Genomic DNA, 26,301 nt, shown 5'->3' with positions numbered 1-26,301 from the left:
TCAACACGATTCAATGACAGTGCAGCTTACGCTCACTTTTGTGTTTTTCATGAGGAATTGTGGGAGAATGGCTAAGAATATCCATAAAATAATCAGTAAATAATGTTGAGAGGCAATACAGTTTACTGAGTTAGGAAGATTAGCATCTATCACTGACTATTTTAGCGATACACAGGGCAAGTTTTTAATTCTCTGAGTCTTCATTTTCTCTTGTATTAGGTGAAGGTAGTAATCAGTCTCTTGGTTTTTATATAGGTTGAGACCTTATACATAAAATACCTAGTGTCACTCAGTAAATGTCTTTTGCATGAATACTTGAATAGTTCTGTATGGGTTTTTATATATTTCTGAACACTGTAGGCTCTCTAGATTTGTGTCTGCGTAAATATTTCTTATAGCATCTGTGTCTCTCTTCAGTAAAGCCTTGTGATACAATGATTTTTACTGCAAAATGGAGAAATGGAAAATGTAATGAAAGTTTCACAAAAACTTTGTCCTCAACCAGCGTTACATGTGAGTCTAATAATCATTATCACTATCTTCCCAAGAATAGTTTCTTTTGACACCGTCATTAGTAAGACTTTGGAACTTTGTTGGAAGGGATGCTAACAGTGGCAGAAACAGAAATAATATCTACCTACATTTACATTTTATTCAAAAAAATGGAAACTATTTTTGAATGAGTCAGCTTTGCAGCCTCTGAGCAAATGTGTGGGCCTGTGACCAGAAAGCACATCTTAGGAGGCGGCATGGTATAGTGGGAAGTGAATGGGCTGTGAAGGCAGCTTCTCCTAGTTTACACATTCCAGCTTCTCCATTTACTCCCTGTGTGGTTTGGGTCATGCTTCTTAATCTTGCTCAGCTTTATGTTGTACTTTTCCAACAGGAATTACCAATACCTGCCCTTAGGGCTGTTGTATATATTAGAGATTATATGCAATACTTGCCAAACATTTGATAGGTATGTAGTAAATTATGTTTCTTAGTCATATATTTAGCTACTTTGATCCAGAACTTTATGACACTGACAAAAATGTTCTTAGATTCCTCCTTTAAATCATGCTTTTTAAAGTGGCATCTTCAAAATCATCCTTCTGTTAGATAAGGGGATCTTTTGTTAACCAGTGGTGCTTGATTTGTCTTCCACTTTGAAAACGTGGGGTAGAGAGCTGCTCTCTAGGGTGATAACAGTACACAAACTGCTAAAAAAAAAAAAGAAAAAAAAACACTTCAGGGAGGTAAGAGCAAACTACTACTGAACTCTTGAGCAATGACCTCCAGATCTATTTCTCAGAGAAATAACGTTCATGGCAGAAAAATCCTGAGTACTTTCTGAATTTAATGGGCAAAGGACGAAGGCTCTAAAATGTTGATAGTGTATCTCTCTAAATCTACAACTGTTATTCCTTTGAAGGCCTTTATCCCACCATCTTTTTTTGAGCAGAAAAGTAGTATTCAAAATTGGCAAAATGAACTAAGAGAGTGGATAGTTAGCCAGCTGGAACCTATGATCACATTCTTTTTAAATTTAAGGCCAGCCCTAACTATAACCATAATTCAAACATGTCTTGGTTCTCTGTGGCTCCTGTGTATACCAGAGACATATGAAGGAAAGCTAGATCACTATTTTCCCTACTGGTTTGGCAGTACGGTAATCTTCTGTAAAACATATTAACCAAATAAGTTGATACTACATCTAGTGTGCCAAACATTTCTGCCTTGACCAGGAAATAAGAAGTTATCTTTCACATGAAAGACATTGCATACTCACATCTTTTTTGATATTTTTCTGCTTTGGACATGAGCGATCAAGGCTTTCTGATGTAGATATGTATTGAATTCCTGTAGAGTCCTCTGGGCCTTTTGGCAAAAAAGCACCCCTGCCATTTTTATGCTAAAGAATTGCATCCATAGGCCACAATCTGCCCACTATTCCATATCCTAGCCAGATGGACTGTTCACGGGTCTGTTCTAATTTGGGAACCATTTCAGTTCTGAAATGAAGTGCCTTAATAATTTTGTTGCATGTGAATCAGCCATTGACTGAAGTTTTGGCCCGCCACTAGGAGCAATTATATAGCTTTTTCATTACTATCATCATCCATCTGTAAAGTCCTGTCAATAAACTGCATTCTCGGCTGCTCGGGGATCTTTTTTCAATGTAGCCTCTTGCATCTGATTCTACTCTGCCTCAGGTAAAAGGGATGCAGCAAACAGCACATACAACAGAAGGGCTAATAAAGATAGATTAGTGACTAGTCCATAGTGGGGGCAAGTGTGCACCATCTCACTCTTGGAGCCAAACCCTCCTCCCAATACTGAATATAACTTAGTATGAATGTTAACCGCATTGGGAGCTTTGTTGATTTATGTATTCAGTATACTAAACAGTCTTCAGCTATCATTTACAAACAACTTCTGTGATAAGTCCTTGATGACAAGTTCATGGTATTATAATTTTAGCCACACATTGAATTTTGATGAAAACTTTGGCCACCAAATCTTTGGGTTGTTTCAATTACTCTAAAGCTTCTATTAGCAGCGGCTTTCACTGCTAACGTCACTCTTGACGTGGAAACCAGTGTAAAGAATGACCAAAATGAAAGAAATAAGGATTCAACATGTATTTATATAATTGTATGACCACATGTAGTCGTGTTTCCATGAAAGTCTTAAAACGCTTTGAAGAATAAACAAAATCAATAAAAATGAATATTTTTCAAATTCTCTCCCTAGATTGGTCATTTGCTAATTTCTCCATCTTGCAAGATGGTTTGTGACTTTCAACTCTATTTTGTGATATGTAAAAGCAATGTATGATTGAAGGAGATATTCCTGAAGTCATAGGGCATGCAAGTTGGACACGTGGAACACCAAAGGTGACAATTTAGATTTGCCAGTATGCAAAGACTTTCACAGCAACTCAGCCTAAGTTCCCATACTTCATAATTTTCATTCCACCATTGCCTAAAGCCAATTTTTCTTCATAGAGTGAAGTCACATTTGGCATTGATATAGTTATTGATTGAGTTATTAATTCAAATGCACTAATTCTAATAAACTCAAAGTAAAGAAATTAAAGATAAGAATTGAATATTTTGTCCATAACATAATTTATAATTTGGGTATAATAATGCTTTTAACTTTTATATTCCACTGTGTTCTCTCTAGAGAGCCTTTTATCCAGGCACCTCCAGGTAGCTTACAGCCAAAGTTCTCAAATTTTAGCTTTCATGGGAATCCTCTGGGTTGTTTGTTAGAACACTGATTCCTGGGGTCACCACCAGAGATTCCGGCTCACCAGGTCTGGGGTGAGACCGAAGGGTTTGCATTTCTAACAAGCTCCCAAGTTGCCAATGCTGCTAGTCCAGGGACTACACTTGGAGAACCACTGGCTTCGAGGACCATCTATCCTGCTAGGATTGGATTTCCCATCAAGGGGCCGTTTTGAAAGCTCTAAAATGAGCAAAGAATTTTTCTCCCCTGCTTTATTTAGATATAATGGGCCTATAACATATGTAAGTTTAAGGTGTACCGTGTGTTGATCAATGAGCAAAGAATTTACATAAGGATCTAAGAACGCTAGAGTTTTGATAGAGAGATACTTTGAATATCATCTAATCTTACAGTTTATTCCTGGAAATTCAGATTCTTTTCATAGATGGTGCTGCTCTCCTTAGTCAAAGAAGTTAATCACATCAGCACCTGTGTGACTAATTGCCATCTGTGCTCTCTGGAACCTTGCTAATAGGAGAGCATGTCAAAGGTCTTTAATGAATTTTAAAATGTTCCACTTATAGATGATTTTGAGCACTTTTATGTAAAGGAAATTATGGGCCTCCTGTCTAATATATTTCATTCCAAATAAATGAAATTGAGCCAACCCTTTTGTGTGATGTGGCATTAAAGTCGAATTAAAAGATGGAAATAAAGTCTGTAGTTACATAATCTATATAGCTTCTAAAATGAAGAAGGAAAAAACTGGGCCACCAGCTGAGCCCCCAAATAGGTCTACTTGTCAGGAAAGGACTAAAGATTATTCTCCACTGTCAGGAGCACACATATATATCTCCCGTTCTTAAAAATTAACAGAATTAGCCATAGCTTAGGCCAAGCAAAAACCTGAATATTTTCATTTATGAATAGACAACCTCTTTCTGCCACTGACTTCCTATGAGGACCACTTAATCTCTCACTGTATTTCTCAGTTCCATAATAAGGGGCAATTATGTGGACCTGGCCCCATCATTACATGAGAACACTATTAATGGAAAAGAGCTCTTTTAATAACTTAACTTTCTGAAATACCAAATATGGTCCAAGCACTCATTAGTATATTTGGTTAGCCAATGTACCTGAGAGTTCACAGGTATCCAACATGAGTCCTAATCGAGAGCAGGGAAAAAGAAAGAACTCTGTTTTACGTATAGAAATGTAGCAATAGTGACATGTGTGAGGCTTTTGGTTATTATAAGGGGAGAAGTATAAATTAAAGTGGTAATCTAAATGCAGAGGACAATTTTGCCTTCACATATATTAACATTAATTTTATTGTACTTACCTTTTCAGTAACTACTATATTTTAGATTAGTAATCACTGACTTTGCTCAAACCTTAGTCATTTCCTATTCATTCATTCATTCATTCATTCATTCATTCAATGAACACTAATGCCTAGTGTTCTATTTGAACTGTGGCTGGTACTGCTCCTTGACCCTACATTTTAATAAAAGTCATGTAAGTCTCAGCTACAAGACATGCAGACATGAAATTAAAAGAAATAAAAACAACAAGTGAAAAGATGCCTGGCATTTATGGGATATGTGATTTAAAAATAGATGAAAATCAAAGTATCAAATATGCAGGCTTTCTGGTTCTTCAAAATGTTGCTTTACTTTTAAACTATATGAAATACATACTTATATCTCTATCATATGTTCACTTGTCAAATTTCAGTCACTAATCGATTCATCCATGCATGTCACAGGCATGAAAATAAATTAATTTTGCAGTAATCATATTTCAGGACAGTGCTTACAGCTATAGAACACAGCATTACTCCAAGAAAAATTAAAGACCAAGGTTTCCTACAGAAATAAAGCCAAACATTCCTCTTTCACAAAATCTCCAATAAAATTGGTTAAATAGTATACATATATAAGTTTCAGGCTAAATTAAGAACTTGAGTGATGGTAAATCAGAAGCCTTTTTCAAGTATTTTGGGACAAAATAGAACATTAGTATTATGGAACTTGGACCGTAGGAAATTTCACTGTGGCTTCTCCTTTGTGTTTAATGTGTTCTTTAAAAGCAAAATATGAATAAGATATATTTCTAATAATTTAAAGACTTTAAAATTTGTATTATATTTTAAATAAAATAATCACTTTTGATATATTTAAGTAGAGAATAATATTTTAGAGCTTATCTATATTATATCATAAAAATTTGAATTTCATAGCAATTATTGAAGGTGTACTTTAGACCAAATACTGTGCAAATCTCTGGTGGTGCAGAAATGGGTAGTCTAGAGGTCGACCTGAAAGAGTTGAGGTTAGTGTTCATCTTTGTTATTAGGGTACAGGATTTATTTAAACACAGGCTTAACTTTTGGACTAATCAGTATCAGAGCATTTATTGAGCAGTTTTTGACTCTGATGTAAAAAGACTAATATTTCAGAGCAATGGACAATCGTATCGTATATTCTAGAACCTAAAATAAGCCATTAGATGAATATGCTTCTTTAATAAGCTTACTAAATTAAAATTTAAATGTTCACACTTTGAGACAATGAATAGCAAACACTTCATCTCTGTAATGAAAACTGAGCAGGTCTGTTTTCTCCAAAAATGCTTCAGTTTTAATTGTTTTAACCCTGAAGATAGCATTTCTTCTCCCACTACATCAAACCTATATGAAGTAGCACAGAATTCTGCCCTCAAGAAATGGGCTTCTATTTAGGGAAGTGCTTCTCTTTTTTATACTTCTCTTTTATAATAGCTATGGGCCATTGTTTTGTCTCAGAAGCTTATCTGCAAAGCTCTTCCTAGACAATATTTTGAAGTGAGCAAAGTTTGTTTTGGATACTTTCTTTTGAAACCATCCAGTCACTTTTTGAAGATACCTATTTCAGTTGTTTGTCATTATTAATCATAGGGTATAAAAAATTTAAATAATCACTTTATTATTAAAAAATTACAAAAGGAAATAAGTATAAAACAAATTTAAATAATTAAATTTTCAAATTCTATTTTATAAGCATATAGGGTTTATAGTTTGGAACTGATTAAAGTTTAAAACTATATGAAGATTTTGAGGACACCCTTTAACTAGAGAAAAAGACAATATTTAGATATAAAATTTGAATATAAATATGACTTAAATCCCTAGACTAAAATCTCCAGCCTTGATCTCAATGAGTATACTGTACGATGGTGCTGATATCCAGAAGGGATAGATTACAACCTGACAAAGCAGACCCAAATTGAGTTCTTGGCTCATGGCTCCTTTTGCTTTGCATTTATCATACACACTATGACCTGCTCTACCTCATCTTCCGTTCTCAACCTTAATGTAAAAGCCTCTCTGGCTTTGATGGGACATTTATTTCACTTATTAGTTTGAAAATAGTTCTGAGAAATCCAAACAGGTAGCTTCTGGGATAGCCTGCAAGTCCCTAGTAGCCTAGCAACTTCTATGATACTAAGTCCAGATTTGTAAAAAATTCAAATCCCTGGAGAAAATTACAGCAGGGAGTCACTGCTAAAAGGTCATTTCTTAACATATATTTTGAATTGGTCAAATGAGAAGATAGGAATATGTAGAACAGAGGAAAGATAGGATTGTTTAAGTGACTTCTAACAGATTAGTATTGCAAAAAACAATTTCAGCCTCAAGATTTTCCCAGTCATAGTAATTATAATGGACGTTTATAAAGCACTTTGTGTGTGTGCAGGCACTTCTCTATGTTGCTTTAATTCTCCAAACAACCTTATAAGGTAAATACTTATATTACTCTTTTATTTTTAAAGATGAGGAGACTGACACTTGCAGAAGTCACATACCCTAAACATTTCGGTTTTATAGTAGAAACCAATAAGGACACAAACGACACTTTACAGCAGGCTTTAGTATGAGTGTATCTGGAATGAATTTTCTGAAAAGGTTGTAGGTCTCACTATCTACTTAGAGGCAAAGGGTTTAAAGATACAGATATTTATAAAAATTATGAACATACACAATTTTTATTTTATCTAAATCTAATGTTTTGATAATTCTGTGAAATCAATTGCATATGTGAGCTTCTTGTGAAAGGAGAATATAAGTAACATGATCAATAAGTTTATGGGACAACTTGAAATTAAATCTATTTACTTTGGGCTAGAAAAGCATTCTTCTCCTTGAGCAGAAATAAAATAAATAAACAAATAAAATACATGAGATACAAGTTTGTAATTTGATTATAACTTGAAAGCAGAAATTATAGATATATGTACAAAATGTTGGGAAAAATAGACCAAAATATTAGAGGTGGTTGTGTTGGGGTCGTGGGACTATAGCCAATGTTCTTCTTCCTTCTACATATACTTTTCATTTTATTTGAGTGGTTATTACCTCTATGATGAAAAATATTGAAGTATGGAAATAGGAAACATAATTACAGAGTGCCGTAATCAGAGTCTTGGAGTTATAATTATATTATCTAGAATAAATTTCTATAAATTATGGGCATCCGTTATTTTAAAAAAAAATTTAGGGAGTAATATGCATATTTGTTAGATTTGAGATCCTAGAAACTTACTATGTCAAAAGGAAACCTACCTAATTATCAAGTTTTATATATTAGAACTAGATATTGGATTTTTAATATCTACTTATTGGAAACTTCTTTATATTAACCTAAATTTTATTTTACTATTCTGGCTTAAACTTAAAAATGCAGAATGATCTCTAGGTTTAAAAAAGAAATTAAAGGGAATGTTGTGCTCATTTGCTAGTAATTTTGAAGTGCTGTTTTATTCAAGGCACTCTACTAAGCACTAATTGAGGCTTACCAAGACCAATAGAATAAGTCCCAAAGAGCTCCCAGTCTAGTTGAAGACATGAAACATTTACTCAAATAATGGTTGGGTAACAAATTGAAGACATTAGAGAGAGAGACTGTAAAATGAGGGTGAAGATTAAATGAGGCAACATATATAAAGCACTTTGAACATTGCTAATACACAGTCAATGTAATAATATTAGATATCACCATTGTTATTATTGTTATTTGCAAATTTTTTCTTCAATGTTGATGAGATACCACTTTTTAAGGTGATATGGATATTTACGGGGCACATGGAAAACCGACCAAATAACCTCAGTCTATCATGTGAGAGTATTTTAAAAGGTTAGTTTAAAATCTGGATAATTTTAAGATCCCATTGAATATTCCCCTTTATAATTATGACAGAAGATAGTATAAAAGATTGATCATTTGTGTATGAACAGAGGGTGATGTGTAAAAATTATAATCAGGAAAGGAAAAAACTTACTAAGAACACATAAAAACTATCCCATAAATGTGAATCTCTTCTAATAATCTTATTGCACAAAGAGATCAAGGTTATTATCTTAATTCTGTAAGCTTTCTAAGGACTTTCTACTTTCCTGACTGTATCTGGGTCCTTTCCCAGACCTATTAGGCTTTCTAGAGACCACAGTCTTAAATTCTAGTTTATCCTCAAGGAAAAATAGAACATGCCCAGCTCACAATAAAACAGGTGTCTGAATACTGAATGCTTATTGCATGTCCAATGCTTTATGAATCCAACCTCCTTGAAGTTCACATTAACACTTCGAGACAGGCATTATGATCCCTATTTTTCAAATGAGAAAATGGAGCCTCAGAGAAATGGGTTGACTTCCCCAAGGTCATGAAGCTCATAAATGCCATAGCAGGAACTCACACCTACCTTGGTCACATCACGACGCCGTGTGGAAAGTTGAAGAAGTTTTACTAAAAAATAAAAAAAACACACAATATTTTAGGAAATACTACCTTTTAAAACATATATAGAAATTTCAAGAATAAAACATGAGAACAACTCACATGAATGGAATATAAAAGCAAAAGAAATATATTTTTTAACCAGCTATTCTCTGAGAATCCAGTGGTTCTACTATATTGTATTCAACAGAATGTCTTAACAAATAAATACATATATACTTTTACTCTGAGGAGATGTTGTTAGTAAGATTGTTTTTTTCATTCTAACATTGATTTAACTTGATCTTCCTTGAAAATTATTTCACACCTTCTGTGGCACATTCGAGACTTCCAATTGGGGACTACTCATATCCCAGTTTTCTTGGAAGTCAGCATTAGCTTGAGACCATCCTAGAAGCTCAGTGTCAGGAGGGGGAGTCAAGATTCACCAGCAGGTGAAGGCCCCATCTCTGACTTTCCATTATGGGGGAGCATCTGTCTCTTGCAGCAGCTGTGTGTCTGGATTTAGAAATGAACATGTATTCAGCGAGTGTTAATGGTCACTCCTGGCCTTCATGGGGCCTTTGGTTTGCCTTAAATATTTTGTTTCTTACATAGCAGTCTCTACTGCCTATTAATTTGATGCTGGTCCCTAAGGACAGTAATCCTACATTGGAAGGAAAGTGGTTTTCGTAAATATGTCAGTGTTTCCATTTAGGGAGGAAAAATAATTTGATGAGTGCTCTTTAGAACCAGGTAATTTCCCAGGGAACGGTCCAGTACTGTTGCTGGTGTAAAGGGGCAGATGCCGCCAGACCACATGCAGCTCATCCAGGTCCATCGAAGAGCCTCTTTCTCTGAACGAGAGCTGCTTTTTAATTAGACTTTTTAGGTGGTCTGTGTGAGCCATAGTAATGCATACTATCAAAAACACAATTATCTTAAATAGTTTAGGGTCTCCAGCTGGATTTCATTAAGCAGAAGTTAAGCAGAAGGCTTCCCCCTTCCCCCCGTTTATACTCACCAAATGGTCGTTGATTTCATCTAAATTTTAAAAGTCCTGTGTTATGTATGTTTTTAAGGTTCTGAATAACTTTTTTTGTTTTTGTTTTTACAAATTCTGGTATAAAACAGAAGAAGTGCTTTTCTAAAATGAGAAGCCGTTGTTAGTTACTGGGAAAATGAAAACATGGGCTGTAGAGTCAGAAACACTTGGGTTTGAATTTAGTTGCTGCCTCCTTACTAAATAGAGGACTTTGAATAAGTCTCTTACTCTCTCTGAGGTGCAGTTTCTTCCTCAAGAGGAAGAAACTGAGATGCCATTTACCACAGAGGGTTGTTGGGAAGGTAAATAACACGACGCCTGGCCATTCCATGTCTCCAACTAATTTAAGTTTAAGAAGAATGTTAATCGTAGCCTACAAATCCTTCCCCACACTCACTCCATTCCCTTCCCTTCCCACTCAGCAACAATATTGTTATTCTAAAATTTCTAGTTATTATCTCCATGATTTTTAAGATTACATCTGTTTATGACCCTAAGCCAGTGATGGCGAACCTATGACACACGTGTCAGAGGTGTTTGGTTGATTTTTCTTTGTTAAATGGCATTTAAATATATAAAATAAATATCAAAAATATGTCTTTGTTTTACTATGGTTGCAAATATCAAAAAATTTCTATATGTGACACGGCACCAGAGTTATGTTAGGGTTTTTCAAAATGCTGACACGCCGAGCTCAAAAAGTTCGCCATCACTGCCCTAAGCAATATACATACATCCTTTTATTCACCTTGCATATTTTTACACTTATCTCTGTTCTTGGCTCCAGGTCACCTCCTCCATGAAGTCTTCCCCAATTCCCTAGGCTCCAGCTCCTTGACTGTCCCTGACTTTAGGATTGCTCTTCTCTAACCCTTTCTCCAAAAAGAATCCTGTCATTCTCCCAATTAACACTCTGGAGGTTCCCCAGTTCTCCATAGAGCAAGGTTTTGTGAAAATTATACCTTACATTTCTCAATTTTATGTTAGACTTACTGATACATAAATCAATACAACTTACTCTTTTAGGCACACTGTGTAGATACTAACTCATACCTAACAATAAATATAGTTTTAGATGTCATTATAACTACTCACCCCTAGTTGAAATATTGTTTAAACACAAATCCCATTGATGAAAAGAAACATGTATGTTTTTCATTTTTACTCCTTTATTATCTTATGTAAAACCAACTGCAGTCATGAAAACCTGTTATGTCTGTTTCTGACTTTCATGGTCTTGAATTAAGAATGGTGACTTCTTAGGTGACACAATCACTCATTGTTGTGGAAGAAATTTTTTTCTTAATAGCAACTTGAAGAAAAAAAGAGAAAAGCAACTTGAAACTTAAAGAAAAAACCATAGGAAAGAAAAATACTCAAGGCTCTAAATAAGACTCCTTAAGTAAAAGTTGGCCCTTTAATTACCTAGAAGGCATGACTCTTAATCCTTTACAAGCCACAGATTTTATTTGTCCATGCCCAACGAGCTGACTTCTTTATGGATGTTTCCATTGAAATTTTCAGCAGTTCTATTGATGCCACTTGTTAATTGAAGTCCACATTGATTGCTCTTGATTTCTCTGAATTCTTTGTTTTGGTCTTGATATGTACAGGTGGCTCCGGAATGCCTTAAGGGGGACTTCAGACAATCTTTTCTGGCTGACAGGAAGGGCAATGGTACATGCAGCTACAAGCATACTGTTCTTACTTGGGGTGTTTTGGGACATTGATCCTCTTCTAGTCAAATAGAAAGACAAGAGAAAGAAAGACTATACTCAGTAGTATAGCTATATTAATTTAAATGTCTTTTTTTCTTTTTATACTTTTCTAGGAAATAAAAAATCGACTTCAAAAGTAACCATGCGGATCCCATATAGCACTCGCTGGTGCTTAATATTCTTCATCTTCATGAATGTAAGTAACACAAAATTGTTCTAAGCTATCTTAATCAAGAATGCCAAAATATGGAAGAATGTTTTTGGTATGAGTGAATGGACATTAGTCAAAATAAACATTGCCCTCCAGAAGCCAAATTAAGTTCCTCAAAACTGTCATTTTCTTGAAATTTTGCTAAGAAATCTCCCCTCAGAACTTACACTGATTTAGTTTAGTGTTAGGTTTACCCAGAAATGTGAGCATTGTTGGTTTATAAAACGTAGCATTAATTAGAGATACCTCTTTATTATCTTGGATATTAATATTGAAGATTAATGATGTTTTTGGATTAAATGTTTTTAATGTTAGATATGTGACTTTGAGTTATAGTATCTGGGCTGCTTTCTTTTTAAAATATCTGAATTCTTTCAGTCTGTTTATTGATTCCCAAATGTATTTCTTACCAAAAACTCACTAAGAGTTTTAAGTCTTGACATACGACTGTCATTCTATAACTCTCCAGCCTTTTAAATCATGTCCATTTTATGTAATTTATATTGTTTTATTCCTAAATTATTTAGCAAGTAATCAGAACTATAATTGTCTTAGAAAACCCTATCAATGCCTATTTTTTCTCAACTTTGTTAACCCACCATCACATAATTTTAATAGCACACAAAAGGGAGATGAGTAAATTTTATATAAATAAATTTGGAGTTGTCTTGGTCCACATCAGAACAACAATGGCCAATTAATTATAGTTGACAGCAAATATCACTTAGTATCTGATACTGTTTGCATAGGGTTTCATGATTTCCATTGTCCTTTAATGTGTAGTCACTGGCTTACAGATTTGCATAAATTTCACATTACTCAAGGAAAATATTACTAATATTCTACAAATGTGAATTTACTTTTTAAAGGGAATTTTTATTTTGTAATGTTATACATCAAATAAATGATTTATGGGGATAACTTAAAATAGCCCTTTTTGTACCTATTTGGATAATGAGTATAGTTTATTTTATGTAAGACTATCATATTATCTTAATCTTTAGATAAAGTACAGTATAATCCAGTATTTAGAAATGCAGGTACTTTGATATCATTGGAAATACAATAAAAAATATTTAACATTGTAGAAACAATCAGAATATTTTATTTCATCTGTAAATGTCTGAGTCTTATTGCTATTCTATAGATGCAGAAATATAGGTATATTCTATTCATATATTGATATTGTTATTTTTCATAGATTGAGTGAAATCCTATCTGATCCACTATATGTGAATATTTCTAAATAATTTCATTTCATAAAGTATATGATTATATTAGGCAATGATACAAAGAAAGCTAAAGTAACTACTAGATAATAACAAGGAAGTTTGAGTATTATCCCATCACCTTTTTTATTATGAAGGCTACAGATAATTTTTGGTGTGTTAAAAAACTGAAGCAGGGCACTTTTATTCAAAACTTTTACCCGATATATTATAAAATTCAAAGATTGTAAGAATTTCTTACATTTGCATGAGCCATGGACAGAAATGTCCTATGGTTTGTGGGCATCTTTTCACTAGCAAAACATAACTGCACAGGCCACTTCAGTGGTTTTGTGCTCTCTTTGCATACAGAAATTTCCTTCTCTATCTGAATTTGAATTATATATTTTATTTGAAGGACTTGTCCATAAAACCTTTTTTACCCATCAATTTCCTTTCACAACACTCATTATGTTCCACATTGATACTCCTTAGAGAAAAGTAAATTTTTTAAACAAAATGACATTGATTTTAATTACTCCAAAATACTTCACATTATTGTGAAAAAAAAACTGCCTGTATATTTATTGAATTCTACCAAACTGCTTCCAAATGGACCTTAAAGTATCAGTTTGAGTCACAACATTCCATTAGCCTCATCTACATCCATCAAAACCACCCACTCACTTCCTCTCCCTTATCTGCAGTCATGCAATAGGCTTAGGACAGTGCTGAGCACATAGTGAGTGCTCAAAAAAATGCTAGTGATGATCATAATGACAACAACAATGATGAGAAGCATTTTGATGATGTTTCCTTAGCTGATCCCCCTGTTTGCTTTGAATTTATTATATATGCAGCAGTTTAAGAGGAAAGTACATAGGCTATTAACCAGGCATCTGATCCCACCTCAAAGAACCAGGACTAATACTTTACAAAGTTCTATTTTATCCTTTGTTACTTAGAAAAGTATAAGTAACTGAAAATTGCCAATAATTCTTACACATACATTATTGCAAACAATTTCTCTGTTTGCAAACAGTTTCTGTTCAGATGGCTTGCTAGCACTGCCAAAACAATTCTAAGAGGGAACTACCTTCTTCCCGGTAGTAAGGTTTTTCTTTCCCAACTTGTCCCCTTTCTCAGATCCCTACCAGATTTTTCTAGTAATATAAGCTAAAATATCTGGGCTATTTGACTAATACTATTCTCCATTTCTTATATTCAAATATGCCTTCATGTTTTTATTCTTTGAGAAAATGCTGTGAGTTGCTCTCTCTTGTTCCATTATGAGATGATCTAACCCATACCTTCAGCTTCCTGATTGGTCTCTCCCAACTAATCAATTGGACTTCTGAAGCCTCCCACAAGAATTTTACCAACACTCTCCACTCACAACCTTCACTGATCAAAAGGCTACAAAATAACTTTAATTCATTATAATTGCAATAACATTCGCTAAAATGCATCGAGCCTCTCATGTCCCACCACTTTGTATTTGTTTTAGCCAGGTTCTTTAGTATCTAATTTTTTTTACTCCATTTCTTACTATCAATACATTTTGGAAAACTTCAATGTTAGCTTAATGAGACAGAGAAAAGTCAAATAAAAGTATGTTTCAACAGATAGAGAGGCAAAGAGTGTTCCTAACTTCTGAAGAAGAAAAGGCAGTGCAGGCTGAAGTTTGCAAGTCTTCTTTAAAAAAATCTCCATGCAGAACCTGGATGTAAAAAATCACAGATTCAAACACCACTAAAATGTCATAGCCACAAAAGAAATTGGCTACTCTAGGAACACAATTAGACAGTGATCTTTACACACACACACACACACACACACACACACACAAATATTTTGATAAACAATACCTAGGATGGTGATAAGAATTAATTGAGACTGACAAAACAAATGTCAGACTGTACCAAAAATGCAAAGTATCTAAAAGTAATAATCAAGATTTACATTGATTTTCACCCATGCAAATGAATGACTCGGTATAGGTGATCTGTTGATTAAACCAATTAAAGGGATTAAGGCCAGTTATTCAAAGCAGAACATCTCAGAACAGATTTGTTTGTTCTATGTAATAAATAGAATAAATTTGTGGCAGTGTGCACAATATAAGCACAAATAAAAACCAGCTGAAGAAATCCAATAAAAAAGCTTATTTAGTGCACTAATATGTATATCTAGTTTAAATAATATGATTAATGATTCTTAAGAGTTCCAAAGACAACAAAGTTGATTTAATATTCATATTTTTTGGAAATTAGGTTATTTTATTTGTATACATCTAAACTTACAGTAGTAATATAATTTTTAAAATTCTGTATGATAAAGATGTGCATGAGTTTGTATGGCTGCTATACATTTTCAATAGTGAATGGAATGAATGTTATAAAGTGAAAATATTCCACATGGAGATTATGTATAATTGTTTATAGGAGAAAAAATAAATGTTTTCAAATTTTTTATTGTTTCATTTATTTATGTAAACACCCATTCATACTCTCTATAATTAACTGACTTTTTTTTAAATACAGTTTCCAACCCTTCTTTCCTCTGTTGAATCCAAAATCGCTGCTCCAAAAGCAGAGGACTCATTTCTGGTCAGATTAGGAAAATGGAAAATGCGGGTTGCAGAGGCCAAATGCCTACACCGAATGGAAAAACTACCCCCATACCAAGGACAAGGTAAAGAGAAGGATGTATGTAAATATGTGTTTCAAATATCATTGAAGGTTTATTTTCTTCCGTGAGTAAATATATATTGACTAATTTTAATTTAATATGCCAGCAGTTTTAACAGTGGTTTTCATACCATAGTATTTTTGTGCATTATATGCAGCAGACATGCCTAATTTCTTTGCTCAAGTTCCTCCGAAGACTCTCTGGCTAACATCTGCATTTAGGACACAATTACTACAATAACAGTATTCACACCTAGCAAGCAGGAACAATACAGGACTAAGTGAAGGAAAGGAATTGGAAAATGACAAGAAGGGAATTGGAAAACGGTGGGCAGAAAATTTGCCTGAGGTGGAACCTGATAAAACCTGGTCTTATTTGGGTTAATTAGGCAGTGTCTTTACCTGTCAGTTCATAACTCATGCTAGTCCTTCTCCCTTTCTACCTCCAGTTCCCAGATGAACTGGAAAAAGACATCTCCTAGGCAGAATTGTTTATCTAGCACCTTCTCTAAACGCTGTATGTGATTGCCCAAATATTCTCAGGGCCAAGCATATGTGATTAGCTATAGAGAGCCCACGGGAAAACAAAAGGGAGAATGTAGATGGCCAAGCATGGCTACGTCCATTTAAATTGTCTCCCTCGTCCCCTAAATCATTTGAAAAAAGCCAACAAGATCTTGGACACCCTTGTATATTCTAAGAGAACACTCGTGGGGGGGAGGATGTTAAATATACTCTATGACTAGACATGGTTTTTCTTCAGATAGCTAAAATTTTAATTTGTTTAAACAATAAACCAGGTCGGTTTTTCTGTCTGAAGTAGTTTCAGTATTTTTAAGAACCTGAAAAGGCATTAGATGCAACTCACCACCAAAAAGAAACCATTTCTCTGAAGTAAATGAGACAATAGAAACACAAAGATGGTATTTTCAGAGACCAAGTGAGTGCAGTCACCTTCACTTCTATCTTACTAGTAGTTACCTCAGGCTTGTGCTATTGATTATTATTTAAAACTTTTTATTTTAGAACTGCCTTTTATACTCACACAATACTCATTCTTTTGAATATCTGTGTAGAGATAAATCTTCATATTTTGGATAGATTTAATTTTTGAAAGCAGTGAGAAACCACTTGGAGGCAACATTGATGAATACAGAAAGTGATCAAACTGAGCATTATTTTAGCCATTAGTAAAGTGTTACTCTAAAGTAATAAGACTGTTTCTATGTGATCCAACTGGATGCAAATGCATCTTCAGTTGGAATTTTGAACCATTTCATCACCCTTGAATTAGGAATAGAACCATCCAAGGAAACCACTTTGAAGATTAGTGGTTAGTAAGATTCATATGTTCCAAAGCCATATCGTTTTTTTCAAGGTAAGCTTATCCAAGGGTGATTGTGCATATACGTTCACAAAAGTTTTCTTATAGCACTTCCAAAGATGCTTTAAAGGAGAGAGTTTGGATGAAAGATTCCATACAGAAGACGTGTGCCTTTTGATGAACAAATGGAGAAAACACTACAAAAATGTAAATTCCATTAGTGGTCAGTAAAGTTAATACCATTATTTTGTGGCTACTGCTGCAACTGTTGTTTTTTTAATATCGTTCCAAAGTGAAAAGCCCCAGAGGAATTGTCTATGCACTATTAAACCCCACTAAGGCAATTTTTGACAATGGCAATGCTAATTTCTTTCTAAATGGCCAGGTCTGTATTGTGATCGCATGTGGGATGGATGGCTGTGCTGGGATGACACACCGGCTGGGAAAACAGTCACTAAGCAATGCCCAGATTATTTTCCCGACTTCGATACAACAGGTAGAATATTTATCTTTATATTATATTTTGCTATGAAGCTTTTAGAGTTTTCATGGTCCTCAAAAGAAAATCAAATATAAAATATACATACCTAGTCATACTCTACACAGTTTAGCATGTTCTGAAACATTTCCATAAATGAAATACTACCTGGTTGCACAAATCTAACAAGCTGTCCTTATTTTATATATTTATTTGAATTTTTTTATTTTTAGAGAGAGGAAGGGAAAGGGACAGAGAGAGAGAGAGAGAGAGAGAGAGAGAGAGAGAGAGAAATTGGTATGCGAGTGAAACACCAATCTGCTACCTCCTGCATGCCCCTACTGGGGATTGAGCCCACAATTGGGCAGTGTCCTGACCAGGAATCGAACTGGCAACCTTTCTGTGCACGGGATGATGCCCAGTCAACTAAGCCACACCAGCCAGCAACAACCTGTCCTTACTTTAAGTCACGTTACTGGTCAACTGTGCACACTGGTCATAAATTCCATTACATTTTGAATAAAAATTCATTTTTATATAATTTAAATAATAAATATTAAGTTTGAAATAAAAATTCAGTTACTTTTTCTAAAACTGTGATCCATTCTTAAAATGTATGGTTTCTAAAAATGTTTTCAATTGTCTCACATTTTAGTGACTTATGCAAATGCTTGATCTAGCGTTTGTGAATACCAGGCTGGTATAACATGCCCAACAGAAATTTTATATAATGATAAAAATTATATAAAACCATGATATATAAGGGCAAATAAGTCAGAAGGTGTTAACTATAGATACCAGATTTTTGTTCCAGCAGATTATTAAAATATGCTCAGATAATAAAACAAATACTGTTACAATGAATTGTACTAACACCCAGCTCTGTGTCCTGCACAATATGAAGAGTCAACAAATGTATGTTTAGTAAAATAGTGACACCAAATTCACTTTAGTTATAAAAGTAACATAGGAACACTTTTCATTGAATATCATTTTTTTCCTTTTCAAAACATTTTCTTATATATTACAGTAATCCCCCCTCATCCGCATGTTTGCTTTCGTGTTTTCAGTTAACCGTGGTTATCCTTAGTCTGAAACTATTAAATGGAAAATTCCAGAAATAAACAATTCATAAGTTTTCAATTGTGCAGCACTATTCTGTCCTGCCCAGGAAATTAATTATCTCGTTGTCCAGTGTATCCACTCTATATACCATACTCACCCTTTAACTCACTTAATAGTCATACTTAAGAGGCTATGGAAAATCAACTTTGACTTGAGTTGTTTGGCCAGAGTTTCTACCACATTTCAGGGTCAACAAGCTCATCTAGTTAGTCTCACTCATTGACCATGAATGGCAAGAAGTTACTGCCTATTGACTGACAGTGAGGACATCAGTTAAGACAGAAAACAACAGTCAGATGATAACTGTAAGCAGGAAAGTTTCTGGAATCCAGATTAAAGTAGAGAAATTCATCTAACCTCAAGACAATGTTTGGGAGATGCTGTTTGTGCTTTCTTCAAAGATGAGGTCCTAAATTCTACTCCAGTAAGACATAAATAACGTAAATTAGAGGGGAAGGGGCATTTTTAAAACCAGTTCAGGTCAGCCATTTCTGGGAATTCTCATTTTGATGGAAAAGTTGGGATGTGAAGACAGAAAGGGCTTAATCCTGTGCCCCACTAATCATTACATTCCTGCAAATTCTAACTAAATGCCATTTGATGGTAATCCTCCAGGTCTGTACTGACTCCTCCAGATAAATGATGCTTCATTAATCTTGTTCGACAACTACATTAGTGGTAACTTGATTGGCACAAAAAGCTGTTCTGCAGTTGAGGCTACAATGCCCGCTCCAAAGCAGCAATGAGCTCCTGCCAAAGTGGCTATAATTATTGACTAAAAGACAAGTTTTTGGTCAGCAGAACAGAGATTTCCAGGCATAGATCCATCTTTTCAGCCTGGTTTTTGGATAGAACTACCTCAGGTGGGGGACAAACCCACTTCAAAAGAAAAGCACATCTTAAAAATACCTATAATTCAACAAACTTACATTCTTTAGGATTGTACGATTAACCCAAAACTATGTCTTGATCATATACAAAACAGTTTAATAAAATGACAGATTTCATTTTAGACGAAGTGCTTGGTAAAAGACAGGTAGATCATGAAAGAGTGGATAACAGTATTGAAATTCAAAAGATGTTAATAGTCTGAAGGAATATGTTAGTGAAAAACAAATTTAACAAAGATATTTAAGACCCTGTCCTTGGAGTCAAACACTTAACATTAATGGCATAGAGCTAAGATGCCTTTGGATAATGATTTTCAACCCTGATACCCTTGGAATTAATGAGGTGTGTTTTTTTTATGTGGATGCCAGGTACCTCTCTAGACCAATCAAATTTGAATCTCTGGGGATTGGGCCTAAAAATCTGTAAACAGCTCATCCCTGTGAATCTAGAGCAGCGGTTCTCAACCTGTGGGTCACGACCCCTTTGGAGGTCGAATGACCCTTTCCCAGGGGTCGCCTAAGACCATCAGAAAACACATATATAATTACATATTGTTTTTGTGATTAATCACTATGCTTTAATTATGTTCAATTTGTAACAATGAAAATACATCCTGCATATCAGATATTTACATGACGATTCATAACAGTAGCAAAATTACAGTTATGAAGTAGCAACGAAAATAATTTTATGGTTGGGGGTCACCACAACTGAGGAATTGTATTAAAGGGTCGTGGCATTAGGAAGGTTGAGAACCAATGATCTAGAGTGAGGGCAGTCCAAACTTAGAATATTTTAAAGGGAAATACCAATATATGCGCGCACGCACGCGCGCACACACACGCACACACACACACACACAAGTGAGGGGACAGCAAGCTGTGTGGTGTGAGTAAATGGGGATGTTTGGTTAGAAAGGGATAGACATATTCTTTCTTCAGATATTAAAAACTTGCCAGGTGGAGGAGGACAAATTGTTGACAGCTGCAACAGTTAGAACAGGAAATGCCTATATCCAGACTTTAGTTAAATCAAAATAAAGCAATGATATTTCCTACAGTCCTGTCCATGATTGGAAGGTCTTCAAAACAGATAACTCTCCTCCATATAATGTATTTTGCCATGCATAGCTACATAACTTGGTTAAAACCAAAGTATGGTTGTTTTAATAAAGCAAAAAACTACTTGCTGACAATAAAATGCTACGTTACAAACCACTTTTTAAAATTACAAGTAAGCTTGGAATGGTCATCATTGACAAATAGTATTAACAAAACCATTGACCAATTTCCAGTGTCAATTTCTCTGTGCTGGTTAGTACTAACCCTTTTTCAGACATTGTTGGTGTTCACTTCTTTACATAGTTTTGTTCCAGTGGCTTTCTCAGCACACAATTCAAAAATTTTCTATTTAACTTTGTAACAGATTTACGTTAAGCAATGATGATTCTAATGGGTTGCTTGAAAACAACTTTGATTGAAAGTCTAAATAATTGTTAGAGTAGACACAGAAACAAATCTGCAATTTACAGATTAAATCTTGTGTTTAGTCTGGTAGTAACTATTTCAGTAATACAAAGAAAAATGATAAATTTCATCTAAAAAATGCCAAAGATGAGAAGATTTTTATACTAACTTTCAGCATATGTATTGACTTACCAAAACTACTGATAGAAACTATTTAAATATTATCAGATTTCAGTGAAATTTTTTAACATGAGTTGTTTCCTTAGCCTTTCAAACAATGTCAGTGTCCTCCAAATATTAGCATATGATTCTGACTTCCACATCTCTCTGCTAACAAACAAACAAAAACCCAAAAAGACAGTATAATAGAGTTATCTATATATGGGACAGATCTTTGCCTTTGTCAATGAAGAAAAATGCTTTAAAAATATTTTCCCTAAGAAATTATCAGAAATCAAAACTTGTCCAGAGTTCCAAATACACTGTTAAAATCTCTTTGCATATTATACCAATTAATGGTTGTTATATAATCCCTCAGGCAATAAATACATTGCAGAGGTACTTTGGAGAACTAAAGAAAATCTGAATAACTCAGATTAAATTTGACAAGTGCATTCATTTTAATGTTTACTTGTTCATTTATTTTATTTTATTCAGAATACTTTTTCTTCCAATTGTGTAGCTAATTAGGTTGGAATTTAAAAACTATCTTGTAGTCAACAAAATTATTTATGATTCTTTGGGTCAGCGGAATGGAGTATACATAACCTTTCCACAGGACAGGACTAGAAGGTTAAATGCAGAGCTTACTAGCCCTGCCATAGCTTTGGAATTAAGTAGATCTGGATTTGATCCCTGGCCTCAGATGTACAATGGGAAGGCTAATACCCCCTTTCAATGGTCATTAACATTTAGAAGATAATTCTGCAAAGTGCTTGTTAGCACAGAACCTGCCCATTGCAAAGGTATATATAGATCTCTCATATGTCAGCTGAAGCAGCAAATTTCACTATCACATAGGTGATGATGTAAAAAGTCAATAGTGAAAGCTAAATCTATGAATCCCTAATATATTCTATGTGGGACAAAGAGAGATGATTTCAGTAAAATTATTTTGAGGGGCATCAAAATGACTTCTTGATACATCCCCTAGTTTTGGGTTTCTTTGTTCTGTTGAATTTAGTCATATGAAATTGCCAATATTTGATCATTTGACCAACAAAAACTGCAGTTTCATAAGTCAATAAATATTGCATATAAATGAAGAAAAGTATGTCTTGCTCTTCTCACAGTTCTATCAAAAATCATAAGTTTAATGTCTGTTAAAAAATAAAAAACAGGACATAAAGTGTAGGTAACACTTTGGAGTCTGAAAGACCTGGTATTCAATCCTAGCTCACCCACTATCTACTGACTTTTAAAATTCCATAACCTCTCTGTCTCTGTGCTGTTTGTAAAATGGAGGTAGCAGTATCTGTTTTACAGCGCTCTGCCAAAGCTAAAATGAGACACCGTATATTAAAACATTTTGTATAAAACATCCCAAAATCTAATAAGTTCATGGTCGTCTCCATTTACTGATACTCATATTCAAATTCTATTAAATGATTAACACTTTGAAATGATTTTAAGCCTTAATTTATTATTTTTCCTTCTTGTTGTTTTGAAATGGTAAGTAATAACTTATGTCTCATTAACAGAGGTGGCTGTAAAACACTGTGAAATAAATGGAACTTGGGAACTAACTGCCGACATGAACGAAACCCTGACTAACTACAGTATGTGTTACGCTTTCTCTGATGAAAAAATGAAGGTAGGTTCTACTTCAAATTTCAGTATTTGGTGATAATGCATATATATATATGTATATGTATATATATACACACACACATATGTATGAATACATAACTGCAAAGTATCTGCTACCAAACTAACTTATATTATAGAATCAGATAATAACATATATTTAATTCTTTTCCATTTAGAACATTCATTTTAGTGTTTTTTAAAGTGGATACTTAAGCACCAATTTCCTTTTTTCCCCATGTTGATGTTTAGCATGTATCTGTATCCCATTCTGTGGGTAAACTACATTCACCAGGTGATGGACACTGGAGTTGTTCCCAGTGTTTGGCTGTTAGGAATAATGCTGCTGCAAACCTTTGTGTTGACATATATTTTCATTTATCTTGGGGCTTCTTTCCTTGATCACTCTTTCCAGGGGGATTTAAAATTAGTTTCTCTTTTAAGAACCAAATTTTCTTTGCTATTCCACTCAATTGTATATTCACGTTCTCTTTATCAGTACAATTTCTTTTACATTCTTTGAGTTTAATTCTTCTATAACTCCTGTAGTTGGAACTTTAGATCATTAATTTTCAACCTTCTTCATTTTCACATATGCCTTTTAGTCTTTAAATTTCCCTCTATGTACAGCTTCACCTGCATCTAAAAAGTCTTGGTATGTCATTATGAGTTCTTTAATCCAATGGTCATTTAGAAATGTATGCTTAATTCTCAACAATATGATAGTGTTTTTAAAGTTATCTTTTTATTAATGATTTTTAAACTATTCTGGTCAGTGAAGATTGTCTTTAAGATCTCAATTATTGGAAATATGTTAAAATGTGCTTTACTGATTAGTGTATGGCATTTTGGATAAATATTCTCTGAATATTGAGTCAGCACCTGAAAAGAATGGTATTCTGCAGATGTTGGGTGCAGTGTTTATTATGTGAATTAGTAAATTTTATTGATCATGTTATTCAAATCTTTACAGCTTGATTTTTGTCTGTGTGTTTTATTGGTTACTAGGAGATATCAATTTTTGCTTTATGTTTATATGGTTTGAGTTTATATTATTAGGTGCATAGAAATTTAAAATTATTATATCTTTCTGACTTAATATCTGCACCTATATGATATTACACCAGTTTTCTTATGACTAGGGTTAATCTGAGTCATCTTTTCCCATTCTTTTACATTCAATATTTCGGTATCCCAGTATTTAATGTTGTTTCTTATAAGCAGCATGTAATCCCTTTAAAAATCATCTAGTCCAACCAAATTATTTTATAGGTCAGGACTACTGAGGTTTAGAGAGGTGAAGTGACTGACTTTATGAAAGTACACAAAGACTTAATAATAATACTCTGAGTGAAGAACAGCTCAGATAAATCCAGTCTTGTGCTCTTCCCACAATGTCATGCATATTCTTAATCTCATAATATTCAATCTATTCATCCAGTTTATTATAATTCAATATAATTTAATTCTTTGAAATACTTGTTCTAATTTTAGTAGGTTATTTTAAAGGAGGGAAACAGTTGTTGATTTACACTGATAGTTAAAAATAGAAACTACTTCCCCCTTTTATCATCATTTATTCACTCACAGCATTTGTGTTTGTAACTGTTTTTGTTGTTGCTGCTATTGTTATTCCAGCATGCATACATGATGTTCTACTTGGCCGTTGTGGGACACTCTGTTTCTCTTCTCACCTTGACAAGTTCGCTGGGGGTTTTCCTGCGTTTCAGGTAAGCACCCTCATAGCATCTGCTTTTTCTTTCTTCTTTAAGATACTGAAATAAATGGAAAACTCTGTAAAAGTTGGGCGGGGGAGGGGGATCTTCTGCAAATCATAAGAGATATATGGGAGTCATGAAGTAGCAAGAAAAAGTATATTAATTATCACACTAAGAGTAAATAAGCAATTACATAGTATATAAGGTCCCTGAAGGCCAAAGCTATCTGTTTTGTTCATCTATATATACCTAGAATCTACCAGAAGGTCTAAATTATAGCAGGTACACAGTAATGTATGTTGGATTATTGAATGAATTTTAATAAATTTTTAAAGTATCTTTAACTCATTTCAAAAAGTTCAGTGTAAACGTCATCAAGGAAATGCAAGAAAACTTTTAACAAATAGCAGAAATTATATTCAAATTATTCAGGGTGGTTCCAGTTCTCACAGGACATTGAACATTAACCAGTCCTTTAAGTCAGTGTTGTACGTCACCAGATCGTTGAACTCTACCTGACTAACAGAAAACCAGGCCTGAGCTTAGCACTGTGTGATGCCTTCATCCACACTCCTCGTGCTGGATGATGCCAACTGTCATTGGTTTGTGCCATGCCGAATCCAATAATGAGACCAGAGGTATTTGCCTCCCAGTGAGAAGAATTATAAAATGCCATTATGACTGTAAGGGAAATGGCAAGTCACAGGTTTAACAGTGCAGTAGGGAAGAGTTTATGCAGTGTAAATGGGTATGATGTTTCATATAAAGCATTTTTTTCTTTTTAAATCCTTAAATTTACAACCTACTTTTATAGCACTATTATAAAATCAATTAGGTTTGGTTTATTTAACAGACTTTTCTGCTGCTAAAGTAGTACATGATAGTGTGTGTGTGTGTGTGTGTGTGAGAGAGAGAGAGAGAGAGAGAGAGAGAGAGAGAGAGAGAGAGACAGTTCTCTAAACCCCATTCTGCATTCCACTCCTGATCAACAAGTGCCAAATTTTAAAATATTCTGTATTATTTACTGATGCTTGTGCTTCCTGAAAACTTGAAAAATGTAGCTACAATAATCAAACTGTGCTCTAACACATGACCTCATTACTTAAACTTACTTTTTGCTACAGATAATTGAGTTAGAAATACAGGAAAAGCATTGTAAGTAAAACTAGACTACCCTCATATTTTATCTTTCATAAAAATTCTTGGGATTCTAACTTTATTCTATGAATAATTTTTAGGGGTAGTTATTATTATTAATCTTTAGCATCATTAACTTAATGCATTAGGTTTTCACATGATGCTACACATTTTTTAACTGAATCAAATATGGTAAATACAAGATTTACATTTATCTAAGATAATCATTCCACTTTTGTTATAGCCATTCCATAGGCTCTCTTCATTTGCATCAGAAAGTGAAATAGGATATTTAATCATGCTTATTCATATGAACATTCACACAAATACATATTAAAAGCTTAGGAAGGAACTTTTAAAAATCCAACAAATTGCTTAGCACCCAAAAGGTGGGACATGGCTATGCAACGAGGATAGGTATCGACAGATCCAAACCACAGGGTGCCTCATAATGAGGTCAAATTTGAGCCTATTTAAAATTCTTTGCCTGTGCCTGAGCTCCACCATCAGGA

At 34.1% G+C, this 26,301-nt stretch overlaps 1 protein-coding gene across 1 annotated transcript in view; it reads left to right on the top strand.

The window, feature by feature from the left end:
* The window catches only part of CALCR (calcitonin receptor), a 71,101-nt gene that overhangs the window by 31,784 nt on the left and 13,016 nt on the right, over positions 1-26,301 (top strand). Inside the window, exons 2-7 of the mRNA XM_023750788.1 lie at positions 11,631-11,694; positions 11,849-11,931; positions 15,698-15,848; positions 17,554-17,664; positions 22,829-22,941; positions 24,573-24,664. Coding sequence (XP_023606556.1) covers positions 11,631-11,694; positions 11,849-11,931; positions 15,698-15,848; positions 17,554-17,664; positions 22,829-22,941; positions 24,573-24,664 — 614 coding nt within the window. The remainder of the gene's footprint in view (positions 1-11,630; positions 11,695-11,848; positions 11,932-15,697; positions 15,849-17,553; positions 17,665-22,828; positions 22,942-24,572; positions 24,665-26,301) is intronic.

The sequence above is a fragment of the Myotis lucifugus genome, unplaced genomic scaffold (assembly GCF_000147115.1).
Source record: "Myotis lucifugus unplaced genomic scaffold, Myoluc2.0 scaffold_15, whole genome shotgun sequence".
Taxonomy (NCBI): Eukaryota; Metazoa; Chordata; class Mammalia; order Chiroptera; family Vespertilionidae; genus Myotis; species Myotis lucifugus.
The sequence above is the reverse complement of the archived record's forward strand: the minus strand, read 5'-3'. Positions and strand labels throughout refer to the sequence as shown.